Source organism: Eremothecium cymbalariae, chromosome 2, assembly GCF_000235365.1.
Source record: "Eremothecium cymbalariae DBVPG#7215 chromosome 2, complete sequence".
Taxonomy (NCBI): domain Eukaryota; kingdom Fungi; phylum Ascomycota; class Saccharomycetes; order Saccharomycetales; family Saccharomycetaceae; genus Eremothecium; species Eremothecium cymbalariae.
Window position 1 is genome coordinate 1,341,403 of NC_016450.1, and position 17,937 is coordinate 1,359,339.

The 17,937-nt window shown below is 37.8% G+C and overlaps 7 protein-coding genes and 2 further genes across 7 annotated transcripts; 6 read left to right on the plus strand and 3 right to left on the minus strand.

The window, feature by feature from the left end:
• Nucleotides 1–6: 6 nt before the first annotated feature.
• SAP30 (Sap30p) lies at nucleotides 7–525 on the plus strand (the record flags this gene model as incomplete). Its single annotated transcript, XM_003645171.1, has 1 exon — nucleotides 7–525. One exon carries the CDS (start codon nucleotides 7–9, stop codon nucleotides 523–525), a length of 519 nt encoding a protein of 172 aa, XP_003645219.1.
• A 286-nt stretch (nucleotides 526–811) lies between these two features.
• On the plus strand, nucleotides 812–1,399 carry CUE1 (Cue1p; the record flags this gene model as incomplete). Its single annotated transcript, XM_003645172.1, has 1 exon — nucleotides 812–1,399. One exon carries the CDS (start codon nucleotides 812–814, stop codon nucleotides 1,397–1,399), a length of 588 nt encoding a protein of 195 aa, XP_003645220.1.
• Nucleotides 1,400–1,759: 360 nt separating this feature from the next.
• CAC2 (Cac2p) lies at nucleotides 1,760–3,322 on the minus strand (the record flags this gene model as incomplete). Its single annotated transcript, XM_003645173.1, has 1 exon — nucleotides 1,760–3,322. One exon carries the CDS (start codon nucleotides 3,320–3,322, stop codon nucleotides 1,760–1,762), a length of 1,563 nt encoding a protein of 520 aa, XP_003645221.1.
• Nucleotides 3,323–4,117: 795 nt separating this feature from the next.
• Nucleotides 4,118–5,517, minus strand: Ecym_2696 (the record flags this gene model as incomplete).
• A 928-nt stretch (nucleotides 5,518–6,445) lies between these two features.
• RSN1 (Rsn1p) lies at nucleotides 6,446–9,124 on the plus strand (the record flags this gene model as incomplete). The annotated part of the gene is made up of 1 exon (XM_003645174.1): nucleotides 6,446–9,124. The coding sequence occupies one exon, from the start codon at nucleotides 6,446–6,448 to the stop codon at nucleotides 9,122–9,124; it is 2,679 nt and encodes an 892-aa protein (XP_003645222.1).
• Nucleotides 9,125–9,384: 260 nt separating this feature from the next.
• On the plus strand, nucleotides 9,385–10,269 carry PPA2 (inorganic diphosphatase PPA2; the record flags this gene model as incomplete). Its single annotated transcript, XM_003645175.1, has 1 exon — nucleotides 9,385–10,269. One exon carries the CDS (start codon nucleotides 9,385–9,387, stop codon nucleotides 10,267–10,269), a length of 885 nt encoding a protein of 294 aa, XP_003645223.1.
• Nucleotides 10,270–10,546: 277 nt separating this feature from the next.
• Nucleotides 10,547–15,420, plus strand: Ecym_2699 (the record flags this gene model as incomplete).
• An 86-nt stretch (nucleotides 15,421–15,506) lies between these two features.
• PRP24 (U6 snRNP complex subunit PRP24) lies at nucleotides 15,507–16,799 on the minus strand (the record flags this gene model as incomplete). Its single annotated transcript, XM_003645176.1, has 1 exon — nucleotides 15,507–16,799. One exon carries the CDS (start codon nucleotides 16,797–16,799, stop codon nucleotides 15,507–15,509), a length of 1,293 nt encoding a protein of 430 aa, XP_003645224.1.
• A 409-nt stretch (nucleotides 16,800–17,208) lies between these two features.
• TMA23 (Tma23p) lies at nucleotides 17,209–17,778 on the plus strand (the record flags this gene model as incomplete). The annotated part of the gene is made up of 1 exon (XM_003645177.1): nucleotides 17,209–17,778. The coding sequence occupies one exon, from the start codon at nucleotides 17,209–17,211 to the stop codon at nucleotides 17,776–17,778; it is 570 nt and encodes a 189-aa protein (XP_003645225.1).
• Nucleotides 17,779–17,937: the final 159 nt, after the last annotated feature.

Below are 17,937 nucleotides of genomic sequence, written 5' to 3' on the forward strand. Positions count from 1 at the left end.
CACGCCATGCCTCCAAAGGGCCAGAACTCTAATTCTGAATCTGAATCGAAGTTGCGGAGTGCTGCTAACAATAATTTTGGTATAAACAGCTCATCGGGAACAATTAACACGCGATCCAGCGGCAAGCAGAGGCTGACAGTAGCCCAACAGCAATACTTGAAGGAACTTCTAAGAACCCATGTTCACAATAACCATAGGGATAACTCCCCTCAGCCACATCCACTCGACTTCGAAAGATACTCGGATGACTTTCTACGTCGCTATAAGGACCATTACCAACTTCCTATCGAAGATAACATGTCGATAAAAGGATACCTTTTAGGGTCCGACCTTGGCTCAAAAACATATTCTTACAAGCGTAACCATCCATCTCTCCCTGATGCTCGTGTTACCAAAAAACAATTAGCTGATGAGGTGAAGAGACATTTTACAGCAAGTATTGTGAAGGAGACAGAATGCATACCTGCGTTTATATACAAGGTAAGGAATAGTAAAAAAAAGTTCAGGATGGAATTCAAAGGATGAGCAGTAAGGCATATATATATATATATATATATATATATTACTAACGGTTTGGGTGCTTACCTATTCGTCACTTACCTTTGAAATGTATAAAAAGTAGTTAGACAAGTCGTGTATGCACTGCAGGTGTTTTGAATAATTAATGATCATGATCTCAAGTCATCCTAATAAGACAAAACGCGCCAACGTCGAAAAAGCATCTCTTAAAACAAGATGATAATTCCCATTTATGTTTTCCCCCGCCACCCAGGTCCTAGAGAAAATAAGACAAACAAGTGGTTGAGGTAATATGGACCAGTCTTCCATCATCTTCTTAGTTGCTCTGGTCACTTTTTTCTTTCTTATTAAGCGGCTTTTGCAAGATGAATCTCATCCTTCCGCTCAACAAGCAATGCATCATTCCCGTTCCGCAACGACCACCAACGCATCTTCTTCATCACGCGAAGCTACTAATCCCAGTGGAGCTGCAAGAAGGAGGAGAAGACCGGTCAACAATGATATGATCGAAATAGTGCAAACTTTAGCTCCCCAACTTCACGCTGAACAAATTCGATACGATTTAGAGCAATCTGGATCTGTGGAGGCTACAGTGGAACGTTATCTTAGAGGAGACGAATTTCCGTTTCCTCCTGGTTCAAGAGCAGTTAACCAAAATGTGGGGCAACAATTAGACCAGAATGATCCAAGGAAAAAGAGTTCTATATATTCTGATGACTTAATTGCCAAATACTCGGTAGATGTGAATGAAGATATTTCTGTTTTGGATTCGAAGCCTTTGAGTATTGAGGAAAGAAAAAAGTTAATGGTCTTGAAAGCAAGGAAGAATATGGAGGCTATTTTGAAAGAGGATAAAGACCTCAGTTCTCTATTAGAGTGATACTTTCGATGTATATTAAGATCAGTGCAGACTGTAAACCCTTCCATTTTATAATACATATCTTTTATTTGGAAGAAAATCATGAGGACACCTCTTTTTCTTTCTTGATTTGTTTGAACTGGTAGCGTCCTTTTTTTGGCTTTTCCATGGAGCTTACGATTCTGATGTCGATTGCTTCCTTCATTTAAACCTATAATCAGTGCAGGCTGTATCTTGCTCGATTAATTGAGGTTTCATTTTGACAAATCCACAGCGGTTTCGAATCTCGTTACCGTATTTAAGAAAGAAAATATATACCCTCATAGAGATATAGTTGGTTGAGATATATATTAAAACTAGATTTAATCATGAATATCTTAATTATTTATTCTTATCTTCGGTGACTAGGAAAGGTTGGATACGTCGTCTGGGTTTTCCAACCTTACTAGGCGTTAATGCAGACGAGGCAGACACAGGCGAAGGACACAATGAAGCACTACGCTCAGGTACTAACGGTGAAGTGGTAGATTGTGGTTTAATCTGTTTTCTTGTCGGCATAACACCGGAACTAGTACCACCAGTCTCTTTAATGCAAGCGTGTGTTATATTATGTGCTTTGATTGGGTTAGGCATGGAAGTTAATGAACTCCCAATCGTTGGCGGCGATTCATACTTAATATTAAGCAGGTCCCCAGTATAAGCATGACCCAATAATTCTTTTTCTATTGATATGTAAGAACAGAATCCATCTGTTGAGGATATCATCAGCAGTTTTCCAGACTCGAACCACGTTAAATCAGTCAAGGGCATATAATGCAAATTACCTACAATAGCTAGAGGCTTGGTCGACTGTGTATCATAGATCAGAACTTCTGAAGATGTTGCAACTGCAAAAACGAGCTTATAAGGAAGTTTAATCCAAGGTTCCGAAGTGCCATCTAAAGCATAAGCTACTGGATTGAACTTTACCACTATTGCAGGTTTCTTGAGAAAGGGGAGAGCGAGCACAGGTGTGCTATCCTTGCTCTTTAGCGATGCCCTTGTATACATGTACACAGAATTTGCAAACTCAGTACCATTATTTGCTTCATTTCCATGGTTCTTGAAGATACCAGTCGGCACGCATAGAACATTACCACAGGGAGAAATAACCAGTCTCCTAAAGAATGATGGTAAAGTTTCATTATGGAACAAATAGCTAGATTTCGGCTCAGAAAATATTACTTGCCGTGAATTAGAGACACCGTCCCGCCGGGGTAGATCACCCTTTATTATCTTGTGATATAACGTCAACCCCGTAATCCCTTGGCCATCGCGCAAAATTTTGCATATATGAACAGATCTGTCTGCTGATTGAGATATTATATACTCATCTAATGGATCCCAAACTACTCCTTGAACATAATGATTGTGCTCTAAAATCTGCGCCACGCATTTCTTCCCGTCTATATCAAAAATACGAATCGTGTTATCCATCGACCCTGTAACAATATATCTTCCACAAGGTGACCATGCCAAATCGTATATCTCAGAAGCCCCACTAGCAGAGGACACACGCATCTTCTCGAATATGCCCCAAGACATTTTAAAATCAGCAAACTCCTCTTCATCCACACCAAACTGCTTTACAATCGTATCATTCTTCTTCCACAGTAAAAGCAGTCCATCGTCCCCTGCCGTAGCTAAAATATCTCCCAGATGATTAAAACGTACAACATTCACAGCTTGCTCATGCTGTGTCAACGAACTTAGAAAATCTATAGTCTCAACTTTGTATGGCTCTTCCTTGCCTAAATTCAACTGCCAAATACGCACCTTATTATCACCACCAGCGGTCACCAGTCTGGGACTTTCCGATCCCGAATCTCTTGAACACGGTTGAAACGCAAGTGAATAAATAGGCTGCGACTCATGCCAGTATATTTGTAAACTAGACGCCTCCATACTTGGCTAATTACCTTCCAACTCTTATATTTACCATATCATAACTACAAATTATGTTCCGCGTATTCATCCACATACGCGTCCGGCCGGCCATTCTATGTGGCCGGGTAACTTCAAAACTTTCAGACATCGAGAAACGGGAAACATACTCATACTCATAAGGACATTAGCTTCAACAATATTTAGAGATATGAATACGATGGATTAAAATAAATAGAGGCTATACATAGTTAATTGATAGTTAGTGAGGTTATGTCCCCACGTCCGCCGCGCCCTCGTGACGGGCTAGTAAGGTTCTACATGGTGACAAGTTGCCAGCCCTAAATGTAAAATTGATTGAAACCAAGCAATTTTTACACCCATCACCAATGCCAAATGTATCTCGGTAGAATTCTTCTATATATGTATATATAGAAGAATTCTACCGAGAGGAAATTTTTTTCAACGGGATACATTGAAGGTATCAGTAACAGGCGGAGATTATATGAATATTAACTTAGTAGGCTTGTAGACCAGTAAAGATGTTGTGACAGCACTGAGTGGGATGCTGGTCATATATTCTCAGCCAGTTCTAGCACATCAGTCAAATTCCCGATAGATTGCTTATTCGTGCTCTATTGGAGCCGTTATTGTGCTGAAATGAATAGGAGAGGTGCAGCAGAATGTTTCAGAAGAAACGGGCTAGCTTCTTGAATGACTTGTTTGGTTCAGGTTGGCATCCCATTAGATGGGCAGCCTGATGAAAATGAGCATTCCAACATTTTTTATAGTTTGAATGAAAGGGGGGAAGGCGGGTTATTTGCGAGACCTTTGTTTCTTGTGTTGTTTTTTAATACCGGAAAGGTAGTAAGTGTAATGGTATTGGAGTTCAGTCTGTATGTGGACATCTTGTTCGATATCTTCCCATTCTATGCCTTCTGCTGAGCTGGCCAAATTGTGAGCGAGTTTTACAGGCATTTGCGAATCAGCGCGCTGCCCCAGATAAAAGAATAGAGTCTTAACTGAATCAGCCTTGACCACTCTTTCAGGAGGCACGGGGTCGACTTCAACGTAGAATAACATGTTCTGATATTTCCCAAAGCGTTTCAACTTAAACTGCACATGGACAGTACGTTTGAGGTCGTTGAATTCCTCTGCATATTTTGCAAAAGTCAATTCATCCTCGGGGCTAGACACTTTAGAACCACATATGAATTGGCCCATCATCACCTTTGATGGCATCGCATGAACCTGCGTAGCTGGTATGAATCCTGGGCTGAAGTTGTATTGGTTCAGTTCCTCGTCACTCGAACCAAATACGTGGGTATAATTTTCTGTGATGTGCTGCATTATCCTCTTGCGACTTTCCAAGGAGATATAGTACCCAACAAATGATATTACTTCCCGGATATACGCCTTCTCCATGCGAAAGTATGGTTCGATTGTCGGCACTTTGCCCATGTACCTCCCATTTCGGCGGAGCTCTACATCACGGTTGTGCTCCTTTATAACGTCTTGAATTATCGATATCTCTTCTCTCGGATCCAAATAACGCATTTCTCCCGGTACATGAATAAGATTGTATACCATGTTACTATTGACTGTACCAACGTACTCATTGAGAAACAATTGAAACCCTTTCAACTGTCGGAGTCTATCATCATATATCGTAATTTCTTCAAGGTTTTTATAGCTGCTAAGTAAACTCCCTAGACAGCTTGTCTTGTAACTCATCGTGGTGCTGAAACCCTCCCTCTTCAAACAGACCGCATTGAACTTTAACAACCCCCCTTTCACAGGATGCGACAATAATTCTCCAATCACCTCAGAAAAAAAACTTCACGTCTACCAGTCATAAGAATCGACACGGCATCCGGTGTCAAGGCAGAAAGTCTCGTCAATTCTACTACATCCGTTATCCAAAACTCAGCATCAACATTAGCACCTTTACCACTCAACCTAATCCACTCATCTGCCAGAGCCTCCAAAAACCTAGGTTCCGACCACCAACCACCATTACTAAACCTTTCACAACTCACTAGCGACCCCACCAAATTACTAGCTAATATATTCTGATTCGGCGCCGGTGACTTGAAAAGAGTATTATCAAAATCATACACATGTAACCGCCTTACTTCCGATGCACTAATTTTAGGCAACTTCATATGCTCAACACAACTGTTCCACTTCATAAGCTCCGCATGTTCAACCTCCATATTAGCCTTCTAGTTCCTGAGCGTACCCTATTACCCTCTTCTAATCGCTTCTTGATTATTTCTCTAAATCAAACACTCTTCTTATCTTAACCAATTATACCTTCTAACATTTACATATGGTTCCTTCAGTTTCATGAAAAATAAAAAAGAAACGCAATCCTCGAGGACTTCCCTCAGAGATCCCCTGCGTCGGATATTACAACCAACCTTTACATGCTAAAGTGAAGGACTTATACCTCGTTGAACGACCAGAACAAACGGGCTGGCTAGTCGTCCTCCATCTTCAGCTCCAACCAAGCTTCACCTGCCCTGCCCTGCTCCGCCCTTTAATATTGCGCATTAATTAATGCATACATACTTGTGTTGCTGTTTGGTTAACCTTCTAAAATAGGAAACCAAATATCAAACTCCCAACCACCCCACCCCTCTATTCTACTTATTGCTGGTTTTTAAAATACTTATGAGGCGGCATTCCTCCAGGATCTCTTCCTGACATACTTTGACTCGCTTACATACGCTGCATTAATTCATTACTATGCAGCCCTGAGAAAGTCACATCTCAGAATACAATGTAGGAAGGTGGAGGCCTAGGAAAGTTAAATATTATGTGTCAACAAAAAACTTCAGATATACAAACAACCAGTTTTTTTTGGCAGCCGCAGCATTTATTCGTAGATCGAAGTGTTTTAGAAGTCCTACCACCTTCTCGGTTTGAAGTGGCGTTCATTGTATTTTGTCCTTATTTTGGTTTCTGTACTTGGAATAATTTTTCACGCTGGTTTATCAACTAAGATCTGAAGCGGTCATATATATACATATATATAGAGATAGAAGAAGTTCTGTCTCTCGTGATGGAATTGCTCATTGAGGGATAAGGGTTTATTGCACAAGGTGTAAATTAGTATTTTAACTTGAATTTGAATAAAAGATGGCAACATCAGATTCAACGCAGGTTACTAATAAAGATGTGCTATGGTCAATAGTCACATATGGTAGTGTCTTTGGAGTTTTTATAATATGTTTTCTGCTTTTAAGGCTGAAACTTAAAAGAATATATCAACCTAAATCATCTTTTCAATTGATTAATGATGAGAAGAAGCCAGAGCAATTGCCGAATGGGATATTCCAATGGTTGCCAGAGCTGCTGAGAAAATCGGACAATTTTATCATCCAACAAGCAGGGCTTGATGGTTATTTTTTCGTTAGGTATCTGTATTTGATATCTATGTACATGTTCATTTCGTCTCTGTGGATTCTGCCTCTTCTAGTGCCCCTGAACGTATCTGGATCTACTGGTGATCTTGGTTTTGATAAGTTAACCTTCTCTAATATTCGTTCGAAGAAGCGATATTATGCACATGTGTTTGCCTCTTGGTTATTTTTTTGGGGGTTCTTGTTCCTGGTGTATCGAGAGTTGACTTATTTCACGTCGGTTAGACAGGTAGTGTTATCCTCTCCAAGATATGCGAAGAAGTTGTCATCGAGAACAGTTCTGTTTCAGTGTGTACCTAGTCAGTATCTATCTGAAGTGGAGTTTTCAAAATTGTTTGTTGGGGTGAAGCGGATTTGGATTACTAGGGCAGCTGATGATCTAGCATCGAAGGTGGCAGAGAGGGATGACCTAGCTATGAAGTTGGAGGCCGCTGAGACCGCTTATTTGAAGAAGGCTGTGAAACGGGCAAACCAGATAAAGGCGAAATCGGGAGTAGCTATCAGTGGGGATATCTCAGAATATGTGCCCAATAAGCATAGACCTAAACATCGCTTAACCTTTTTAATAGGTAAGAAGGTGGACACAATAGATTATATTAAGGGGGAGCTGGTTAAATTAAACAAAGAAGTTGTACAACTGCAGGCGGATCATATGAATGCGGAACCTTTTAACTCTGTATTCGTAGAGTTTGAATCTCAGTATTATGCACAAATGGCTCAGAGGTCTATTCCGCACCACGCAGCTTTTAGCATGATTCCTTCCTATTGTGGGATAGAGCCAAAGGATGTTATATGGTTCAATATGAAAATTACCTGGTGGAAAAGGATTATAAATAGATTTATTGCGTCATCAGCTGTTATAGGGCTAATAATTTTGTGGGCTTTCCCCGTTGCATTCGTAGGTTTGATTTCCAGCGTTACCTACTTGACCGAGAAGGTACCACAGCTTAGGTTTATTGAGAAATTGCCGCCTTTAGTTTTGGGTATGATAACTTCCTTGCTTCCAACAATTGGTCTTACAGTATTAATGATGATTTTGCCAATGTTTATAAGGAAAATGGGAATATTTTCCGGCTCACCATCTGTACAGCATGTGGAATATTTCACTCAGCAGGCATTTTTTGGTTTCCAAGTTATCCAAGTATTTCTTGTCATCACCCTTTCGAAATCTGCCACAACGTTAATTCCTCAGCTCATAGGCAAACCTACAGGTGTAATGAATCTTCTGGCTGAAAATTTACCTAAATCATCTAATTTCTACATTTCTTATGTTTTACTTCATTGCTTCTCCTTTTCTTCAGGTGTATTACTACAACTTGTGCCAATGATTTTATATTACGTATTAGGAGCGCTGTTTGACAATACTGCAAGAAAGAAATGGTCTAGATTTGTTACTCTAAGTAGTGCGGATTGGGGTGTCATTTTCCCTGTTTATACCAATCTGCTTGTTATTGCCATGGCATATTCTATTATTTCTCCAATCATAATACCATTCTGTGCTATAGGTTTTTTCCTATTGTACGTTGCCTATTTGTACACATTGACCTATGTGTTTCAAGAAACTCCTGATAGCCGTGGTATTCACTATCCAAGAGCATTATTTCAATCTTTCACGGGCATTTATATCGGTCAGATCGCTCTTCTAGGTCTATTTGTCGTTGGTAAGGGTTGGGGTCCCATTATACTACAAGGTATTTGTATCGGATTTACTGCGGTTGTTCACTTTCATTTAAGCCTTGCCTTTGATACCCTGATGACTGTTGTTCCTGTTGATACAATGAAGCCATTAGATGGAAAATCGGAAACGCCTTCATTCAAGTCACCGAAGACAGATTCTCCTTCTGAAGAAATCAAAGAACTGCCTCAGTTCCCAGTTAGAAAATATCAACCACGTAATTCACTGTCAATTGATCAGAAGACATCATCATTGTTGAGTGATAATACATACGAAATTCAGAACCCCACACAAATCAATAATGAAAACACCCTATTCACCGTTCCATTATTAGCCGATGGGGATGTTGCACCAATCCCACCTGCGCCATTTTGGAAACGTTATTTTTTGCCTGATATCTACTGTTCCTACAAAGCAGTTAAAACAAGATTGCCGGAGATTTATAACCTACCTGATCCTAGTGAGCTCCTTGACGATGAGGAATTTAAATATGCCTATTGTTACCCAGCTGTATCCTCAAAATGTCCTTGCATATGGCTCCCTCGGGATCCCTTTGGCTTCAGTACTGCTCTAATAGCCGATCTTGAGGGCGTCATAGATGCCAGTGACAAGGGTGCTATGTTTGATTCTAATGATAACATTATATGGACTTCCAGACCACCTGACTTTTCCAAGAAAGCTGACGAGTTTGAATCTTTTAAGGTCAACTTTTCGGATTAAGTAGTTAATATAGAATTGTCATAATGTATTTTTTTATTAGTGTTGTTTAATACATCGCATCTCATCTCTTTAGGAAGGAAGTCTCGATTTTCCTATTTTTATTGGGATGGTTTTGAAACCCCCTCCGCCTATCTGTCATAGCAAAGGAGTCCGGGTTTAAGTCTCTGGAAAATTACAACCTTTAATTGACTAGAAACCAAAGGGAAGGGTACTTTATTCTCTTTCATTTGTTTGTGTTTTAGGTCCCATTACCATTCAAGATGAAGTTCAGTGCTTTAAGACGTTTCCAGAAGACTAGAGATCATTTGTCTATGATTAATGCACAAGCTGCATTTTCATCAGTTGTTAAAGGATCTAAATATACCCTTGAGTTCTCGAAATACCTTAAATTGGCCAATTCAGAAATTGGCTCGTACTTCCATGATGTTCCATTGGAATTAGACACCAATAGTAATACAGCAACCATGGTAGTTGAAGTGCCTCGGTGGTCAAACGGGAAATTTGAGATTTCAAAAGAATTGGATTTTAATCCTATAAAGCAGGATATGAAGAATGGGAAGCCTAGATTTGTCAATAACATCTTTCCGTTCAAGGGCTATATAACTAATTATGGTGCCTTTCCTCAAACTTGGGAAGACCCAACTCACGAAAGTATACCAGGTCTGAAAGGCGACAATGATCCTCTTGATTGCTGTGAGATCGGTTCAGGATTGTTGAACATGGGCGATATCAAGCGTGTCAAAATACTAGGGTCGCTGGCGTTAATTGATAGTGGTGAATTAGATTGGAAAGTGATTGTGATGAGCTTAGATGATCCAACCAGTAATGTGGTCAATAACCTAGATGATGTCGAACGGGTGTTCCCGCAATTACTATCATCTATCAAAACGTGGTTCAGAGATTACAAAATTCCAACCGGCAAACCCGCTAACCAGTTTGCTTTTGGAGGGGAATATAAAGATATAAATGAAACTATGAAAGTTATAGCTGACTGCCATGAATCTTGGAAACGATTGGTATCTGACAAAGTTGACTTCGAAAACCTCCCTAAAACAAGAAGAGCTGGCGAAAATTTCAGAATAGAAGAGTACATCAAACCAGATGCATCAATTCCTCCCGAAGTAAATAAATGGTATCATATATAATGCTTCTATGACTATGTAATTTTATCAACAGCTATTTATATGATCTTTGCATTTGGAAAACTGGTCATGTGACCATATCGACAAAGACGAAAATTTTCGAATTTTCACGTCAAGCTCATTTGTTTATACTGCTGTTCCCAATATATATATATATATATATATATACATACATATATATTTACATACATATGTATGTATGTTCCCATATATATATAAAAGGGTTTTATTAAGTTGGCATACACCCATTGGTTTTATTTTTCATCAATCTTAAGTAGTTATGAAATCTACAACTACAATCATCAATCAAGATATCTATCTTACTTTTACTTCTGTTTATGGGTTCATTCGCTCTGCAAATAAACATGATAGAACCAATGACAATGAATCTACCTGGGAGTCAATTGCTCAATTTTTGATCCAAAACCAGTCGCTTTTAGTTGATGTTTCCAAGTTCACCGTACAACCTGTTGGTACAACTCTTACCAGAGATTTCAATCTAAGAGGCTCTAACTATACAGTTTCGCAGGAAGATGTTGATGAGGCAAATAAAATATCTGCAGAGATACAGGTTAATTCTCATGAATGTTTAAGAATGATTGCACATTGTAATCAGCGGGTGAGAGTTCAAGAAAACAGACATGCCTTTTATGCTCAGCAGATTTTACAAGAAAGGAACGCAGTATTGGACACTGTGCTCACATTAATGAACAATGATAACTTCCCTCATATTGGTGAGAAATATTTACAATTATTCATTCAACAAAAATAAAAATGATCCAAAACTTAATACCGCTTTTATTAAAGATTTCTAATAACTTATGTCTGATTGAATCTTTATCAGATGATAATTTGATACTTCAGGTTAAGTTTTCTCACGACTTTAACTACATGTTGAACATATTAAGACTGCTTTCCATCCTGTGTCTAAATACAGCTCTACCCCCTTCGGTAGTGGAAGAATGGTTTAAAATATTAGAGGAGACCAATTTTTTTACTGAAGTAATCAGTAAAAATCCGATCCCGATGGAAACATCTCAGAAATTTCAATCTCTGGTGACTATTGTCACTATTTTAATGCTTGGGTTGGATACTGCACATAATACCATCAACATTGAAACTCCTTTCTTCAATAGTGAATCAGTGTTTATCCTTATTAATGACATATTAACACGAATGCCAAACAATTCTGTTATATTATACTATTGGTCGTTTATTTTGTCTATGAAAGCATATCTTTTAGAAGACTCTCCGGAGGAAAACGTTGAATTTGTTAATAATGTGTTTGGAACAACGCCAATAGCCAATTTAATTTCCAGTTTTACCGCTATTGCAGAATCAATGTATATTTTTTCATGTTTATGTGACCTTCACAAGTCTTTATCTGAAGAAGAGTTATATTCCGCGATATTGTGCTCGTTTTTAACACTTTCACTTAATTTTATAACTTTGAATGAAGAAACAACAAATGCCATTAAAACTATTCTGGTTGATACACCTGGGGGATTGGTGGAAACCTTCATAACTTGTCCTGAATTTGAGAAAAAGTTGTCGATATTAAGGGCCAAGTTACCTTTATTGCATGAATCTCTTATTCCTATGATTAATTTAACATCTGTCCATCCAGAGTTTGCCCATTTTGAATGGAAAGAGTTATCCACCTACGCTCAGAAATTAAAACTCAATGATATTGACTACGATCTCTCTGTAGATGAAGATAATCGTATTGAATCAACAGATTTAATCATTTTGAAAAATGAAATAATGGTTAAACCGCCAATGGAACTTAAAAAAAATGTTTTGATGCCGATTTCCAAAGATACAAAAGGCCAAATTATACCTTCGGCATCATCTGCTGAGGATGTTGTCGTATTCTTATACAAATACAATGGTTGGTCATTATTAGGTAGGGTTTTACAGAATATCTGTGAATATTATTGGGATAATTCGACAGATAATGAAAAAACGATAAAACAAAACTTAATGGTGGGGATCATTAACTTAATTTCTTCCACTGTTGATGCAGATACCCCATTAGAGAGATCTGCTGAAATAATAAAACATATTTCAGGTTATGTCATTGAGGAGGACATTTTGTCTCTTGTGTTTAGAACATGTGAGCAGTGCTTACATGCAAGAGAAATTATTATTTTGGTTCCATGGTTGAAGTTTCTAACATCTTTAGTAACTAACTTTCCTCATATTGTTTGGTCACATTTATCTCGTTCAGTCTTGATTGATCGCCATGGGAAAGCTGGATTAGCTGTTACTATATTGGGGACTGTCGAATTTCCAAGTGGGGAATATGACTTTACTATTCAATTCATTAAGCTATCTGATCAGTTGGTCACAGAATCGTTACATTTCAATACAGGGTTTCCAGAGAGGATGAAAAAAGAAATATTAGGCAGAATTACCAAACACCTTATCCATATTTATGAAAGCTATCAGTACTGGAAGTATGTTAATACAAATCAAAGGTTTGAAATCGGTGCTCTGCTTACCTCTTTATTCACTAAGATTATATACAGCATTTATGGGATAGACTCGATTTCTAAACCAAGTGAAAAAATTACCAAAGTTCTTGAAGATGCCGCTTCTGCTATTGCGACAGTTTTCCTTGGTTCTGATTCTCCAGATATCAGGTCTGTAAATTCTCTCATAAATGTTTTAGTTTCGCCTACTTCTTTTGAGGCAACCGCATTTAATCATGGAATCTATGGTGTTAAGTACAATGAGTTACTGCACAAATCTTTTGAATTTGCCAATATGTTGGTCTCTGTAAGAGCTTTGTTGCAGCTTCCACCATCAACTCTGGAAAGAAAAATGTATGACAAGGCATCTGATTTTGTTAGAACTTACATTTACAAACAAAGTCTAAAAGTTGAAGTGATTAAGCTCTTCACGTACTTGGTTCGAGCCCCATGGCCAAATGAACGCCCATCACTGCTAGCTCATTTAGGTAGCGGGCATTCCCAAATGTTGTTGGAACTTCTAACTTCTGATTTAGAAACCCCTATTCAAGATTACAACGTTTTGAAGTACATATACAGTTTCTTTTCCTCCGTTATGGAAGGCAAACAAGATGGCTTATCGATCCTATTTTTAACTGGCCGAGTTGTTACATTTGATGGAACCAAAAACGAAAATGCAACAGTCGAAAATAAATCCATCCTAACTATATTAAAGAAAAATGCCTTAAATCTGGATCGCCTGCCGGAGGATGTTGGCTCACATTTGTTAGATGCAATTTCCTATGCATTTAATTCTTGGACTTCAGCTAGGAACTACGACGCAGATAAAGACTTTATTACAGCATTAGTCAAGCGTTTAGAAGCATTTGAGCCTACTGTAGAAGATGGAATAAAAACAATCGAACAAGCGACAAAATTGGCAAGTAAGTACAAATTAATTTCAAGGATAGCTGAAATTTGTGCATTATATCTGTTCACATCAGCGGGTACAAATTCCCCAATATTTGAGTTGTTGAATAGGAAAGACCTAGCAAAAATTGTCAATCCCTTATTTCAGGTTGATGGGTATAATAAGGATCTTCATAAGGACATTACTATAAACTTTGAAAGAAAGTGGCCAGGTTTGAAGCTTTCAAAGTTTGCCCTCTCTTCCTTATTCAGGATCGGCAAGTCTTTTCAGACTAGCATATATGATATTCCTTTGATGGATCAATTTTTTGGTAATGATGAATATTGGTTTGGATCAGAAAACGTTGCTGGTTTTAGGAACCAAGTTATTGAGGCTTCTATCAACCTGCAATATGTCACTTACCAGATATCTGCTGCTAAATCGTGGGGCGCCCTATTGACATCGTTTGTTAAGAAAACGCCTATGCCATTACAAGATACATTTATTAATGTTGTCCTTCACCTCTTGACTATCAATATTGAGAAAGGTATAGATTCATCATTATTTGTTGAGGTATACCTGGAAAGGATGGAATTGTGTTTCTATTTGCTGTATTCATTTATGAAGACTTCCAAGAATGTTCCAGAAAACAAGTTGGTAGATATTCTGTTGAAACTGATGGACATGCTAAAATCACCAGAGGTTGGGTTCATGGACAATATTGCACATTCTAGGAGAAGTGCTTATTATAGGCCCCTTTTGCGTTCCATTTTAATAGCATTATATCTGGTAAAGACTGAGACATATTTCGTGGAATTGATCTCCAATGAATTGTTGGATTTTTTTGAAGTGATTTTTTGTAAAGGTATTAACTTAATCCTGTCAGAAATACTATCCGAAATTAATTCAACTTCATCTTATGGTAATAACGTTACTATTACTAATGTAACAGATAAGATACAGGATTTGTTGTTACTATTGTCATTATTCACCAGTATCAAGAAGTTAAAACCTCCAGGTAGTTTTATGCAGGCTTTGGCATCGTCTTTGGATGAAATGGACACTCTGAAAGCTGTTTTAAATTTGTATTCAAGCTCTCATTTGTTCAAGATTAATGAGGAACCCATTATTGCCTACGTAACTTTAACCGTTTTGTGTGAATTATGCTCAGTTGATGATGTTGCGGAAAAATTAATTGTAAATGGATTATTTTCTGTCATGTTGGAAAGCCCTCTATCAATCATGATACAAAATGGTGGAATAAAGCCAGAATCTCACCCAAGGATCCATGGTATCTGGTGTAATGGTTTATTGTCAATTATTTTACAACTCTTAAGTCAATTTGGTTCAAAGGTACTTCCTGAATGTTGTCTATTCGTTTCTTACTTTAACAAGCAATTGAGTACTGCCATCTATAGTTGGTCAGATAATTCGTTGGCTATATCCAATTCAATTATTCAAGAAACTTCTCAGATAATAATGTTGCAAAAAATGTTTAGCAGTCTTGAATATCAAAAATATTTGGCCAATTCTAGTGTGAAAACAAAATTAATAAATGACGTTGAAGTGATTGAAGTAGTTCCTGGACTAGATACTGACATGGAAAAAAGGGAATTGTACAGGTCTTTTACTCATCTATTAACGCATCCAAAGTATCTCAATTCTAGAATTGTTCCAACCACTCTAGAGGAGCAAAGATTACTGGACGATGAGGAAACTAGGGCATCATTTGTGAAGAATACAACTGAAGAAATAAAAAGATTACAAGAATCTTTATTCTCAGAATTTTGATGGGCAGTTTTATGTAACATGTGTACACTATGTAAAAGGTTCTAAGAACCATCATTTCTAATATAGTATAAGAATCTTGAACAAGCCTAATCATTTTGCAACAGCAACTTCCGGAAATCCTCGTTGTTCATTTTCTTATCATTTGATGTTTCAATTGAAGGTCTAGGCTGCGTTTGTATGATCGGCCTCGTCTTTCTAGTAGAATCATTTATGGAAGGATAATGTCTGCTTAATTCTTTGATTGTGCCACATTTCAGCGTCCTACTTGCATATTTACACCCGTTCAAGGCCAGAATCAATTTTGCTGCAATTTTTTCATCATTAAGCAAGATCAATGCACCTTCATGATCTGTAACCAAAAATATATCCTTTATCATCTCATTTTGAAGAAACGACGCATGATCCTTTATAATTCTCTGTATTTGGGACTTGGAAACCTTGTCTGAGAACGGAAACAAACTGATAACATTATCTTTTGAACTTTTGGAATTTAATAATTGCTTCACCCTTTTCCTCTCTAAATATGCCTTTCTATCAGCAATTGAAACGATAATATTTGTGCCCTCAAATTCGGTATTATTCAAGGATACAGCGGCGCTTGCAGCCTTATCCGTTTCGTACATTATAAATGCAAACCCTTTTTTATGGTTTGCAAACTCGTTATGATTAGCTGACGGTATATTTATGCTTTCTATCGTCCCAAATTGAGTAAATAGTGCTCTTAATTTGTCGGCAGTCACCCGCTCACTATCCAGTTGAGAGATATATATCTCTCTTCTTTCCCGGGTGCCAGCATCCGTTCTAAAGTCTTTTTCAAGTGGATTAGATTTCTTTATAACTATTTTAAACCCCTCTATAACCTTACCATTTAATTCTTCCGCTATTTCTGTAGCATGCTCCTGGGAATCCATATCTGCATAAGCAAATCTTCTATCTGAATTGAACCGCAATGACGGTAATCTTACATTCAAACAGCAACCTTCAAAACTATTCAACAAATTCCTCAAATCAGTTACATTGTAATATGGGGGGAAATTGGTTATCCAAAGCGTCATATTCTCTAAATGTTCCACAGTTATTTCATGGCTACCAATTAATTTAAAAGTTTTGGTAAGCGCACTTAACACACCATCATAACTGTTAAATTCAACTCTGCCAAGTTTAGACTTCCCGTCTTTAGCTAGAACAACATCGACCTGCTTGATAATACCACATGCCTGGAAGTACTTCCGTACCTTGTTATTATTGTAACTCTTTGGTAGGTTGCGAACAATAATGGTCGTAAATTCTCTACGGTTAGTAGTCACCGTATTCTGCTTCTTCCCAAACTGATTCTCCTCCTCTTTAACGTCCTCTAAATCTCTCTTTCCTACCTGCATTACAGATCTCACTTGACAACGTACCGGCACAGATTAAGCATTAATGATTCAAAATATAGAGCTAACCTAGTTGACTTAATAATATAATATATATTTCGATCGATGAGTTGCATAACCTGCCATGGAGTTCGAAAAGAAAACAAGCGTATCACGTGATTTAACAGTTTGCTGTAGGAATACGAATAATAGCTAAACTACGAATAAAATACCTGTAAGCCTAACCACTCTTCTTATACAGTCATCATAAGCTTCAATTGAAGCTACTTGTGCACTTTACCACACTTTTAGATTCTCTCAAGTAGCATAACTAACCAAAATATTAAAAAAAATTTGCTAGTGAAAAATCGAAGAGATGAGCTTTCATCACTGCTTATGAGACATCATGGTAATGACAACTTAATACAGGAGAATGGATAGCAAAGAGTACCTGAAATCTTATGGATGGAACGAAGGAGAAGCTTTGAGTAAGGGCGGTCTAAAAAAACCTATATTAGTTAAACACAAAAGAGACAAGAAAGGTTTAGGCGGTGCACCAGGGCACGATGACGGCGAAGCTTGGTGGGAAAGATTGTTTGATGGGCAGCTTAAAAGCCTAGATGTTTCAAGTAGCGTATCAAGTGGTATTATTTTCAAACATAACGAAGCTGTTACTTCTGCAGTTTCGAAAAATGCATCCCCATTATATAGATGGTTCGTGAGAGGTGAAGGATTAAAAGGTACCATCAGCACAGAATGTACAAATAGCAATCCTGCAGTAATAGCTGTGACCAAACTGAGATCGAGCAAAAGAGAACTAGCTGATGCTTATTCTGATGATGATAGAAATATCAAGAAACGTAAGAAATTAAATAGATCGACAAGGGAAAAATCGAAAAAGGAGATGAAGGAGATGAAGAAGGAGATGAAGAAGGAGATGAAGAAGGAGCTGAAGAAGAAGGATAAAAAGGATAAGAAGGATAAGAAGAAGGATAAGAAGTAATTCTAACACAATTTCATGTCATATTCCCCCTACCTAGCTCGTCAAAGTTGGAGGTACTATTTTCTTTTTGTAGCTTTACATAAGTTCTTTTAAAGAGAACTAACTCATCGTATTTGATAAGAGTCAACTTTTCATGTGATCCCGAAATAACGGATATAA